Source organism: Rhamphochromis sp. 'chilingali' (assembly GCF_963969265.1).
Source record: "Rhamphochromis sp. 'chilingali' genome assembly, chromosome: 9".
NCBI classification, from domain to species: domain Eukaryota; kingdom Metazoa; phylum Chordata; class Actinopteri; order Cichliformes; family Cichlidae; genus Rhamphochromis; species Rhamphochromis sp. 'chilingali'.
The window spans coordinates 38,183,582-38,197,055 of NC_137936.1; the positions used below are offsets into that span (position 1 = coordinate 38,183,582).

At 45.1% G+C, this 13,474-nt stretch overlaps 1 protein-coding gene across 3 annotated transcripts in view; it reads right to left on the reverse strand.

Moving 5' to 3' along the window:
* The window catches only part of LOC308403411 (semaphorin-3D), a 102,821-nt gene that overhangs the window by 56,462 nt on the left and 32,885 nt on the right, over positions 1-13,474 (reverse strand). For 2 of the 3 annotated variants that reach the window (XM_080892794.1, XM_080892792.1), the window contains exon 2: positions 1,231-1,467. In XM_080892794.1, coding sequence (XP_080748920.1) covers positions 1,231-1,420 — 190 coding nt within the window. In that variant the 5' untranslated portion in view covers positions 1,421-1,467. Of the gene's footprint in view, positions 1-1,230; positions 1,468-3,456; positions 4,171-13,474 lie in introns of those variants that run through there. The other variant, XM_080892793.1, reaches the window with a different exon arrangement.

A 13,474-nucleotide genomic window follows, 5' to 3' on the forward strand; every position in this document is an offset into this window, starting at 1 on the left:
GTTTTACGGCCACCGTTAGCTCATAACAGAGTCTCCCACTTTAATTCTGCTCACTGCACTCATAAAATATTTTACTGAAGACAAAAAGCATTTGTTATCGACATTAATCAGGGCGTCGCAGATCAGTGTCCTTTAAAACTCTGGGAAAGTAAAGGAAAATGTGACTTTGCTGTACGTGGGGGACATTTTTACAGCGACACAAGTCCCCGGATCACTTTGTGTATTATAGACATTACTTCACTGACAGAGTTATAAAGTTCTCTCCAGACTGCAATAAGCCCCCAGAGATTATGACTTTACTGCTGAAAAGCGTTAGCCGGATACAGACAGACCGTTCTACCATCACACATCACAAAAGCCAGGAAATAATCCAACATCCACTTTCACCAGCACCTTAATCAAGTCTCGACTGTACAAGTGGGGACGTTAACTGATAGGCAGCGACTCAACAACGATACGAAACAGTCACAGTTTTCTCATGTGAAAATAGTAAAAGACAAAAAGGAAGATGACAGATGGAAAAGTTCCTCCTCTGAGGTTAAACTCAATTATGAAGATATTGTTTCTTAGCTCTGCTACTGGCCACCAAAGAAAGCCTGAAACAATCTATTCGATGGCCAACTGTGATCCTAAAAAGCCTTCTGACTCTCAGTCTTCATGTGTTTACTGAAAAGCTCTGTGGAAAGCTACAACCAGTGACAGTCGTGATTAATGGTGCTGCTTAAATCGTCCGCAAAACTGGCAAATTAGGCCTAAAGTGTTTGTATGAGTTAGAGACCAAAGGAGTCACATAAACTGTGGACATGAAAATGTAAATGTCTGTCATTGGTGTGTTTGTGGTGCAGATGTGAGGTTCTAACATCCAAACATCACAGCTAGCACTTGATTTTCTTTGGTTTCACTCATTCTGTTTATTAAACAGCTGGAAAGTCGGGTTTTACCCACGAAACACCCACAGCTTTCAGACTGGTCTAATCCTCACTGACTGGTCTGTCGCTCTATTTCTTTTTACTGGTACCCAAAGGATGGATTACCAACTGGGCAAAGTGGGAAACTGCTGAGGGGCCCGAGACCCTAAGAGCCAATCTTTTTACCTATTTGTGACACTTTTAAAATAATTACGTCTACTTGTTCAGTGAAAAGTCCTCAAACACTCAAACACTGGAGGTTTCAAAAGTGCAGCACTTGTTCTCAGCACTTGTTCTCAGCACGTTTCGACGTGATTCTTACCTGAGTGGGAGAGCTGCAGCCGCGGTCCTGTTTGGCTCCAGGTTTTGGCTTCGGGGGCGGCGCTCGATGCTGCAGGCTGCCACAGCAGAGGGACGAGAAACACCATCATGAAAATCGCGTGCACAGACGCCGCTTCTCGGGTCCTGACTGCACCTGCTGCCTGCAGGGCTGCAGCAAAAATCAGCATCATCGTGAAGAAGGACCGTCTGACCGGTTACATCACACTCAGGACGGCAGCTGATAGGAGGACAAATGAGAAACAGGACAGAGATGACACGTCATGTTAGATATGCTTTTGAAGCTCAAGAAGCTTAAAATGCTCATAATCCAAGAGCACCTCAGACGAATCCAGTCTGGCTCCACCTTCACAGAAACATTTACATGTAACCTGCTGTGTTCGGCTTTGTCGTGAGATCACGCTGCACGCACAGCATCGGTGTTTAACCTACAGGCTGGTGGTATCAGGAGCAGAACGAGGACCACCGTCACCGTGCAGGACTGTGGAGTTTGTCTGCAAACTGGAGAGGCTGCTAATCATTATGAAGTACTCGGTAATTAAAACGTATGCAGAGGAGAGCACGTTATGTGCAGCACTAGAAGCCAGTCTATTTAAACACCAGATGAAAGCAGCTTCACTGTTGAGTTATTCCAGTCGAGCTCAGTTTAATTATTCGATTCACGGTAGTTTGGAGCTTCTGCAGGATGACTGAGGAGGACGGGGGGGGGGGGGGGGGGGGGCGATGCGCAGCTCAGACTTTGCACCAGCTCGTGTGTGACCTCTTTAGAGGACTTCTGAGCTACTTGCAGCTAATGATGTGGGCTAAACAAACACCAGAGTTTTCTCTGTGATGATGTCATCTGACTATTCAGGGCTCTGCAGCACACGATGTGGGCGCTGCATTAATGTCCTTTAATAAGCGTACCCACAGCGTTGGCAGTGTTTTGCACAGAGAGCACCAACACTCAGCAGCCTGGTGGGCAGTAATGCATGCAGTTATCCTGCAGCAGGACTTATCTGTGCATTAATGAGTCTTTCTTTGAGCAGTTTGCATGTTCTTCCTGTGCTTGCTCAGGTTTTCTCTGGGTGGCTTGAAAGACGATGGAAGATAGCGCTGTGGGAACGTGGTTTGTAAAGCGCTCTGAGTGGTCAGAATGAACAGGAAAACACTGTTTAAACAGTTCATTCCCATTTAAAATCAAAATACATCACATTACTCACAGCGGGCTGTACTAAATCAGTCATGCCTCATTTTATAGCAAATCATCCAAAACCTCTGAATATTTCACCTGATGATGCAAACTCGCTCTAAAGCCACTGAAGTGTCACAAAGCGGTTCATGAAAAGAAGAGTTGTGTCAGTTTATGAGAAGAAGCTGTGCAATCAGATCTCATTAAATTAAGTCAACAGTGAAGGATAAAGATAAACGATTACTGGAATATGTTTACATTCATATCGGAGGAGCCCAGAATCCATCCAGAGGGGCTTACTGGCATCTTAATCTAAGAAAACACTGGATGTTCTCTTGGCAAACGGCACTAGCTGCATATCTCATTTAGAAAACATTCCTAAACGTGAACAGCGCTCATACACTCCAAAAACAGAGACAGACAGAGAGAGAGAAAGGCAGACCATAAATAACGTGTCAGGTTCTTCTTGGCCTGCTGAGTGAAGACGGATGCTGAAAGACAACGTAAACACTTCCAGCGTGTTTGCAGACAGACTCAAAAGCTCGGCCGACGTCGTGACTGTTACGAGTCGGAGCGTGAGGTCGTCGTTCGCGTCACGTGTGTCGAACAAGAAGCAAAGAAACAGTTTGTTTACCTACTTCAGTTTGGTTATTTGGGACTCAGTCACCTGAAATAAAGACATCAAAGCGGCTCCATCTGATATTCACAGATAATTAAATTCAAATTAAATACATTTTTGCAGAAACAGCCAAACTGTCCAGATCGAAAATCGAATCGCGTTTCCAAAACAAACAACCCAGTCTTCTTTTTTTATTTCCCATATTCCCAAACTTCCTCTGCACTTTGGATTCATCTTTAGCAAATCACAAACACCTGGATAGCTCTCCAGCACGCAGGAAGTACAGCGAGGCGGCGGCTCGGTTAATGTGGGAACGTAGCTCACGAGGGAACCGGGTCCATTTATCACTTTGTGCCGTTCATAAATTATGGTGACGGCCGGTTTCAAGACGTTAGTTTGAGGGATGAACAGAGACGTACCTGCTGAGAGAGAGAAGGCAGGTACCTGCAGCTTGTTAGTAACTCTGCTCAATCTGATTGTCCTCCGCAAAATATAAGATGCAGCGATGGACAGACGACGGGACAGAGGAGTGATATATATATAAATTGTGTCTTCCGTAGTTTTACATATGTTGGTTTCGTTATTTTGAGTCTTTCTAGTCACTGTGAGCCTGTTTGTGGTCGTTCTCTCCGCCTGTAGTCTGAGTGTGTCTGGAGATGTTTTCAGGCATCCTGTGGTCCTTTAAAGGCCCTTCATTGTTGTTTTGCATTCCTCTGTGGTTTTTTCCTTTGTTTCTTTGTGGTCATCTTCGTTTTCTCTCTCTGTGGCCTTTTTTCACGTCTCATTTCAGTTACATTTCCTTTTTTGTACAGTTCCTTTGTGTCTGCTTGGACCTGCAACAATAAAACTCGATGTTAACAGCTGTCCAGTCCAATAGAATCTCCCGATTTCATCGAGCTTATTGAAGCATGTCTAGTAACAAATTAACGAGAACAACAGCAGTCCTAACTTAATTTCATTCCTTCCACTTTATCCAGAGCCTAACCTAAACTATTCCAGCCCGTAAAGCACAGGACCCGCCCATGTTATCAAACCATAATTTGTCATAATCTATCAGAGCGGATGGCTGGATAACATCAGCTGGTTTTAAAGAGCTCAACAGGTTGGACAGACGCCTGCTGACAGAAGAAAGACAGCTGAAGGTTTTTCCCTCGGCCGTGTTTTAATTCGGCCTCAGCACGACTTGGCAGCAGCGCTCTGAGCACGTGAGAACTAAAACGTTCAAGAGCTCACTGGTATCATCAGAGGAGGAGCTTTTCCATACTGGATGCACTCTGGGATGCACTAACAAGCTTTTCTAACCTGAGGAATTTCTGCTTGGCTTCTCAGTTCTGCCACACTGAAAAATAAAAGGCTTCCCTTACAGATGCAATCGAGGGAAACTGATGCCTTAATTAGACGATGTTTTGAAGGTTTAATGCAACTACACGCATCAAAGCAGCTGAGAATGACTCTCGACTTAATGACAGCCTTTAATATCCTGCAACTCTAATCCACCTAATGGTAGACTTGCAAATAAAACCTTTTCAAATGAAAAGCATTCCTGTGTAATTCCTGGTGATGACGGATTATTGGCTGTAATGGCTCCTTTTATTGTTTGAAACTTTGACAGTAATGACAGTCAAACACCGGAGAACAAACACAGCTCATTTAAAAGTTTCTTTAGATGAAGGAAATCTCCTCTCAGAGCCGAATCCTCACACAGTGAGGCAGAAAACGGTGCAAACATCCTACTGATGAGAGCTCACTTAAAAATGTGCCTGTGTGGGAAATTTCAAGTAAACAACAGTAAAGCTGTCACCCCAGGGTTAAAAATCCAGGGAACAGACAGAGAGAGCGGTTTTCTGCATCGGTTATTATACATGTAAAATATAAGCACACACAGATGCGATGGAGTGAAACTCGGGGAAGCGGCCTCTTCAGATCTGTCAACGTGGAGACAGACGAGGACAAAGCGTCTCTTCCTCTCTGCTCGTCTGACATGCAAACATGTGACTGAGCGCCTCGAGAAACTGTACTGCAGCGGAGACAAAGAAACGTGAAGCATCAAGTGCAGAGATCTCACGTGAAGACGCTCATCCGTCCGTGTGTTTGTACCCAAGGAGACCTGGGTGTTGTCGAGACTCTAAATAAATCCCTGAAGGAAACTCAGCATTTGTTTCTACTGTCTGTCTGTCGGTGTGATTCAGTCCCGCAGACTGAACACACGCACAAACAAACACACTACGCAGTCTCTTTCACAGCCAAACAATGTGGCAAAGCCAGCGAGATAAGAGGGCCAAGTTTTGAAGGCGGCTCTAAAAATAAAACAGATGTTTATGGCATTTTTCTGAGGGGTGGGGGTCAGATTCAGTTCAACTGCAGGTCAAAGACAACTGTTAGTTTGAGTTAAACCTTTAGCACTGTGGCTGTACTAGCATCACCTGACCACCCAGAGCATTTAGAGTAGTATGCAACTAATAAATCAGTACAGTTGTATGAATGGAAAAACCCACTAAAAGAAACAGGGATCAAGTCAAAGACTATATATAAAATATGGACATAGCCAGCATGGCTGGGCTACACTTATTTTAACTTTATCAGCTATTATAAATTAGCTTGGTTAGCAAAGTGAATTCATAACCTATGAACACAGAAGTTTGTTTCTCTGCTTTAAAATTGGACATTAACACAGGAGTCTATGAGTCACTATTGGAACCTTAAGTAAACATTAGAGGACCTGCAGCGTTTGGCACACCAGCGTGGGCTCTTTTCCATCCCCGGAGGTTGTTCTCTTGGACCGATTACACAAAAACACACGGTCTAAGAACTGTGTCCCAGTATCACGCATTGGAGCCATAAAGCAGCCATAGAGTAGAAGTGGGCGATATTGTTGTGGAGAACCGTTCCCATGGTTATCAGCTGGATCCATCTTTATTTTCTGTTCCTGCTGCATGGTGGGGTTGCTGCCAAACAATGAGTAAACACAACAAGCTGTGTCACATCCCGGTTTGCAGCCTCATCAGGAATCACTGCAGGTTTTAATGCACAAGCACCCTGCGATGCTTTCTTGTGTTGAGCTGATGGAGGTCAGGACGATGCAGAGAAGAAAAGCTGAGTGATATCAAAGAGTCAGACTGTGTATCAGTAACCTTGTAACCCACATCCTCAAACCCGGAGCTCCTGAAATAGGCTGTTTTTGCTCACAGATATCCACTCTTTGTGCACAGCTTCCTATGTTAGTTGAAGGAGAGGTTTGTTTGAATGATGAGAGGATAAAAATGTCTAAAACGGGCTTCCCGTTGGTTCCCAACACATCGCGCTTCAAAGGAAAAGAAACATTTTTGTGTTCTTGTTGATTCGGTTCATTCGTCTGCAGGCCTTCCTGCAGCCCAGGCAGAGAAATCCTGCAGGCACCACTGCGATGATTTCACTGCCACCTCACAGAAAACCCTTCCAAGACTCTGGATTTTCAAAGAAGTTAAGTATTTGGTTCTTTTTTCAAGTGAATTAGGCAACGCCGCAGGAGGAGACGGGAGGCTCGGCCGCTCCTGGTGCGATGGCACCGTCCACACTTTGGACCTGCTTATAAAATCAGAGCCTCTGAATGCTTCACATGCTTTCTGTGACCTTCATCTCCCCGCAGAGTAGAAGCAAGCGTGTCTCGCTCCTGGTCGGGGGATTAAGTCGTTTTATTATGTTTACAGGAGGTGAGGTGAAAACGTGGCTGGCCACTTGAGGGAAGCTGAAAAATCTCATTTTAACTGCTGGGATGATTTATCAGCAGAGAGGTGGAGGACTCCCGCTGTTCTTCTTCTACTCTTTCTGGTTTCGTTTAATTCATACCTTCACGTTTGAGTTTTTCTGCATCATCCTCCTCTTCACTGCTCTACTTTTCCCTCCTTTAAGCCTCTTTATTGAAACTCCCTCTCTCTGCTGTTAGCACCTGATCGCTTTTCTCTTACTCCCTCCGTCCTCCTCCGAGTCTTCTCCCTTACTTTAATATTTCTTGTTGTAAGTCAACCAGCGAAGGTGACAGCTTTACAACATCTCTCTGCCAACCCTCTAATCCTCATCATGATTTAATAACTCCTCTTCTTCCATCTGAACCTCCCCGCTAATCCCTCCACTCATACTTCAACGCTGAGAAGTGCAATATCTTTGTTTCTTAAATCCACGTCTGTCTCCCTTTCATGTAACGCTGACTTATTTCCAACAAATCCCTAATCTAATAATCTTTATCCTTCACCCATGTTTTATGCAGCTCCACAACCTGACCACACTCTTCTTCTTCTTCTGCAGTAGAAGAAGAAGAAGTCTTTGGTTCAAAAACAGGCTCAGGAAAGCAAAATGTACTTAAAGAATGAAAAGTGTTTCCTGTGTACTAAACTTCCCACTATACAAAGATAAAGCAAAATATGACAGAAGGAGCCTTTGTCACCTCGTTCTAATCACCTCATTTGCAACTTTAAACTCCCAAAATAAAAAATATAAGATCATATTTAAACAAGAAGGGTGGAGCGCTCAATTAGCCCTTAGTCACATAAGCCTAGAGAGAAGATGGCAACGCCCGTGATGTCACTGGTTACCAACCAGTGACTGGTGGTATCCAGACGATCTCTGATTGGTGTCTGTGTCCGTGTGACTCGCTTGGATAAACTGATGCAAATAAGCTCAGTTAGTGAGCTGCACCCATCGAATGAATAGTTGCATCTCAGAGAAATTGATGCCTGCTAATTAGTGATACTGAATAACAGGAGTGCAGCTTGTTGACATTTCAACCTTTGCTTCATTTCTCGCCCCTGAAGTCGGACACCTAAACACATTTATCGTCGTCTTCACTTCTGGGTTTTGGTCAAAATAATTTGCTGATTAAATCAAAAATGAAAACGTTGTCACAGATACACTACAGAGCTTCAGCTGCGTTTTATGAGCTCGTGTGTTTCGGTGGGTGTTGGGGAGTTCACATCAGTCCTCAGTGAGCAGGTGCACAGCCCCGGGGCCCCCGATCCAGCAGGCACCCACTGGTACCTGACAGTACAGCTGAAACACACGCCCAACGTCTATTTATCTCTCTTAGCGAGCAGAACATAACAACATTCTTGGTTTACTGACGGCGGGTTTGAGGTCACACAGACGGGCAGGGTGCTGACAGTACGAATGAGCAGCTTATGCAAGAGTCGAATACACGAGCACATGTGGAATGTGTGAAAACCCTTTAAACGACAACACCTTCAAGATCGAGTTCATCACAAGCATGACAGAAACCCTCCATCCATCCGTCCATCCATCCATCCATCCATCCGTCCATCCATCCGTCCATCCGTCCGTCCATCTGTCCGTCCATCCGTCCTCTTAATTCTATTCCTATAGAATCTATAGATCTGTGTGTCTAATTGTAATTAGCAATAAAAATAAGAGGCACAGTAAAGAAGCCCTGTTATTACAGCTGTGATAGGCCGGCTTCTACAAATGGGAAGTTGTTTACATTATTTCTATATTTGAAGAGATGAGAAAAATACAAAAGTCTCTTTAAACACAAAAGTATATTTGCAACAATATTAAATATCTCCATGTGCTTTCATTGCATATTTGTAATAAGCAATATTCAAAGGAAGTAAAGTACTGTAACTGGGCACTTTACGATAACGTGTTCTACGATTATCAGGGATGGAAATAATAAGAGCAAAAGCATCAGGAGGCAGTAAATCTCAGAGTATTGCTCGGTATTTCAAAAGGAAGGGAAACTTTTCTTCTTCTATTCTTTTGGGTTTTTTACAGCACATAACTCTTTGGACTTACTTTATTGAAGCTTTCGCGTTGCCAGACATGACTGGCACGTTGTGCCGAGGTAAAAGCATTTACAAAGCAAAAGCAGATGCTGAACAAGGCGTGTTATTGTGAAAGATTCTCTAATGTATGTTTAATATTTATGGTGCCGTATTTTCCTTCTCCATTTGTAAGGTCTGCTGTGTTCCTCTAACTTTGCTGTTCCTCTTTTTACAGCTCCGAGGACTTTGATTCATGCTCCTCTGGATCATTTTGAGATCTCAGCGAAGTGGTGACCGTATCTACATTCACATGAAACAGATACGGACAAAGTTTAAATTTGAGGAGATAATTTGCAGTTGAAAAAGGTGACAAATCCCAACACATGTTACAATACTCTGCATGTCGCAAAAATGTTAAAAATCACAACAACGTCGTATCGTGGGTGAAGTGTTAGTGGCGTGATTCCCAGCTTCTCAGCGCTGTGGCTCGTTCTTCTGGTTTCTGAGACTCTCCGGGAGATGAACGATATCGAGATGGGCACAACAGCAACCAGGCCAACAGATCAGCTGATAGGAAAACACCAGACAGGAAGAGCCAGGGCTGAACAGCAGCAAACAGAACCTTCACAATAAAAGCGAGGTGGGTGCATCATTCTGCATGGATTAAAAAAACAGATATCCTTTGGTGGATGTTAAAATATCTGTGCAGTACATAAATGGCTCATTGCTTCAGTTGTCTGCACCACACTGAGCAGATTAACCACCATCAAAAAGTCACGGAGAACACGCTGTCTTTATCCCAACTCCTGCTTTATATCTGATGTTTGTTCTCCCGCCACGTGGCTGTAAACCAGCTGAAGAAGCAGCTGTTCAGGATTTATTAAAAAGTGCAGATGTGACAAAAAGAGGGGGGTGAGCGTGCGTCAGTCATCGCACATTTAGCCACATCCTTTCATCCTTTAAAACACTCGGGGTTCACAGAGATCCCCCATTACGGCCTGTTAAGTCGTGATAAATCGGACAGACTCGTTTTTTTCTGCGAAGAGAAAATTATTGCTGCATTCTTGATTCAGAGTCAAAGCCGTTAAAGCTTATTTGGATGGAATTTATAGCAGCAGTAATAGAAATATAACCAGCAGTGAAAGCCAGGACCTGCCCTGGATACGAGTGTGCTGCAGGTGCGCATTCACAGGTTCGTCACATTCTCATCATCTTACAAATTTCTCTTAGGCTCAGTGCGTCTGCTGTGAGAGGCATTCAGAATGGCCACACTGAGCCGTTTCAGATGCCCACGGGAGACACTCTGAGATTTGATTTTAGAGTTTTGTTTACAGGAGTCGGTCCTCCGGCCCGTTTCACGGCTCTGAGACACGATTTCAGAGCTGGACTGGCGGACATCAGACTCTCAGCAGGAAAGAAAACAAAATTCTTGAATCGAGGTCAAGAACATGAGTGATGGTGAAAGTTTTCGCTGGAAGGCTCTGAACAAAAGGAGACTCGCTCTGACTTGTTTAGCTGCACCTGGAAGATGCTTGACGTTCCCCTGAATCTTTATCATCCACGCTGCCACTCTGCTCTGCACACACCACAGCCTGGGAGGGGGGGGGTTTCTCCAGAGCTATGTTTTGTTGAATGTGAACCAAGAACATGTGAACTCTGTGTGATGCATAGAGAACAGATTGCAAAATCCCTAAGGCACAACTTTGGTTTGCTACATCGTGCTGGAAAAGCTAAATGTGACTTTAGCCATCATTAATACCAATTAGAGAAATTAGAGATTTTCTTTTAAATAAGACGAGTCATTTATAACCAGCACTGAGCTCAGAACAACAAGGCAGGAGAAGGACTTACTTTTGTTATGAGGGGAGAAGTCTGGTGATTAGAGCGAGGTCCAAGAGGAAACCAGATATTTGATTTAGGTATTTATTAGGAACAGTTTGATTCATAGCAGGGAGTCCAGACATGTTTTCAGTCGGCATTAAGGACTCCAAGGAGACCGTCTGCTTTTTAGTTCAGGATTGTTTTCCTGTGAGAAGCAGACGTAGTTACTACAAACTAATTAATGTGGAACTGGAGCAATGAGTGCTTATAACTGTGCGTGTCGTGTGAAAAACTCCACCCGAGCTGTCCACAGATGTTCCACGGATGTTCATGACAGTACAGTTAGGAGAAGAGAAACAAGTATGGCTTGCTGGAAGCCAGAGGAACGCCTCTCTGAAAGAGGATGTTAGCACGCCTTAGCTTTGCAAAGCTGCATCTGATCAAACCACAAGAGCTCTGGTACAATGTCCAGACCAGACCGGAGTCTGGAACCAGCACTAACGCCTCAGACCTGTCAGCACGGTGGTGGAGCGACGATAGCGTGGGCACCTGACAGCCGCTCAGTCGCCCGTGAACTCCTCTGTCCCACGGCTCAAGCTTGGGGTGACAGCCACGCCTCAGTGATGTCATAACCTGATGTGTCACTGCACTGTAGCCATTGGAGACCTTGTGCGTAACTGATGTGGCCTAGTTTCAACGAGGAACTGTGGCACCCCAGATTCTTTCCTTTGCATGCATTTCCTGTCTAAATGTGTGTTTATGTGTTGCATTCATGGTTTCTGGAGTGTATTTTCCACCATGCTTTTGTCTTTTGGGGTCACGCTACATTTATATTTTGAATAATGTCTGATTGCCTGGAATTACATTGAGGGATCGCCATCGCTTTAATTTCCTTTCAGCACGCCACAGTCCGGTGTGCCACAAAGACACCGTGGAGTCCTTTTATTCCACAGTTCATTAACCACCTCGCACAGATAAAGTGAAACCAGAGTGGAGCCTTTCTGAGGTGAAACCACAGGAGCCGCACCCGAGACAAGTGCACGGCTTGTTTTTTCCACAAAGATGACTGAGCTCAGAGTCAAGACAAACAAACATCATTGTGGGAACGGAGCTGGTCTCGATGAGGAATTCTGGGAAGAGGAAATTCTTCTTTTTTACCCCCCCTTCTCTCTTTCTATGATCACTGCGTGTCCCTCTATCTGTTCAAGGCCTGTAGGAAATATCCTCTCACTCTGGGGGTTTCTGGGAAGAGGAAAAGAGCTGATGTCACTTCCACACAAGGACAGCGAGGACAAGGAAACAGGGCCCCCTGATTCTTACACAACTCCCATAATTTTGAAGTTTGTCATATATTGTTATGCTTTCTTCAACTGCATTGTTAGAGGCGAGACTTGAACACCTGCAGCCTGTTATTCAATCTGTTAGACTGAACTCAACGTTTAAGAAAATCAAGGCTACATCCTTCCTCTTAAATAAAACACATAGCTCTTAAGAGATCGCGGATACAAGCGGCAGAAATGAGCTTCGTACGAAGGGTGGCTGGCCTCTCCCTTAGAGATAGGGCGAGAAGTTCGGCCATCCGGGAGGGGCTCAGAGTAGAGCCGCTGCTGCTCCACATCGAAAGGAGCCAGCTGAGGTGGTTCGGGCATCTGACAAGGATGCCCCCTGGGCGCCTCCTGGGTGAGGTGTTCCGGGCATGTCCCACTGGGAGGAGGCCCCGGGGCAGACCCAGGACACGCTGGAGAGATTATATCTCTTGGCTGGCCTGGGAACGCCTTTGTGTTCCCCCGGATAAGCTGGAGGAGGTGGCTGGGCAGAGGGAGGTCTGGGCCTCTCTGCTTAGGCTGCTGCCCCCGCGACCCGGCCTTGGATAAAGCGGATGAAGATGGATGGATGGATGGATGGACATAGTTCTTAATAGTTATTAGTTGCTCTATATTAAAGATTGGGTGTGTTTTTTAGCTGGACCTGTGAACACTGGTTGAATATCTCAGCCACTTTTGGATGGATTACCATCGATGGTATCGAGGGCGACTGAGTCGGTAGAAACTAGATAAGAGAGGCACACAGGCGGCGGGATTGTTCACTGGACTGCGTGAATGTGTCAAGTGAGGTGATGGAGGAGAGGTACAGGACATGCCAGTGAACTAATCAATCCCCAGACCTGAGCCACAACCACCAAACCCATCAGTGCTGAGGCAGGAATCACATACATACACATGCAAACATGGATTTTATCCCAGAACATTTTCCTTTGGTAAGAAACCTGAAGATCGTGACCCCGTAGTTGCTTCAGGCTGTATTTGGCGCTGTCCCATCTGAGGGCACGCGTGACTGGAGGCCTCTGTTCTGTTTCTTCCTGCTATTACTGCGCTCAAGTGACGTTTCTCAGCAACTCCCTGCTCACTCTCTTTACACCAGGGAGCAGCTGATTGTGCTTTAGTTAGCTGTCATGGTAACAAGAAAGGATGAAGCGGCGATGGCAAAACAGCAGGACAGAGGTGGATTCAGGAAGATACTCTGGATCCCATCGATGGCTGTCAGGTCGTTCACAGAGACGGGAATAAAGACGAACGAGTAAACATCACCTTTTCCCTCTTATTCCGTCCATATTTAGGCTTCCATTGAGAACCAGAAGCTTTTGTCAGTGATTACACCTTTAAAAAGAGACTTTCTGCTCATCAACAAACAGACAGATGCGTTAAATGACCGAGTAGTGAACCAAGTGAAGCTGAAGTTTCTTTTTCACTTTGCTTCTTCTGCACCAAGTACAGAAAAATCACTCGCTGTGGGCTTAGACGTAGTTCACAGCGCCGACCTCGGTGTCCTGAACCTCTCCATGTTTGGTCTGTCTCCACACTGTTAC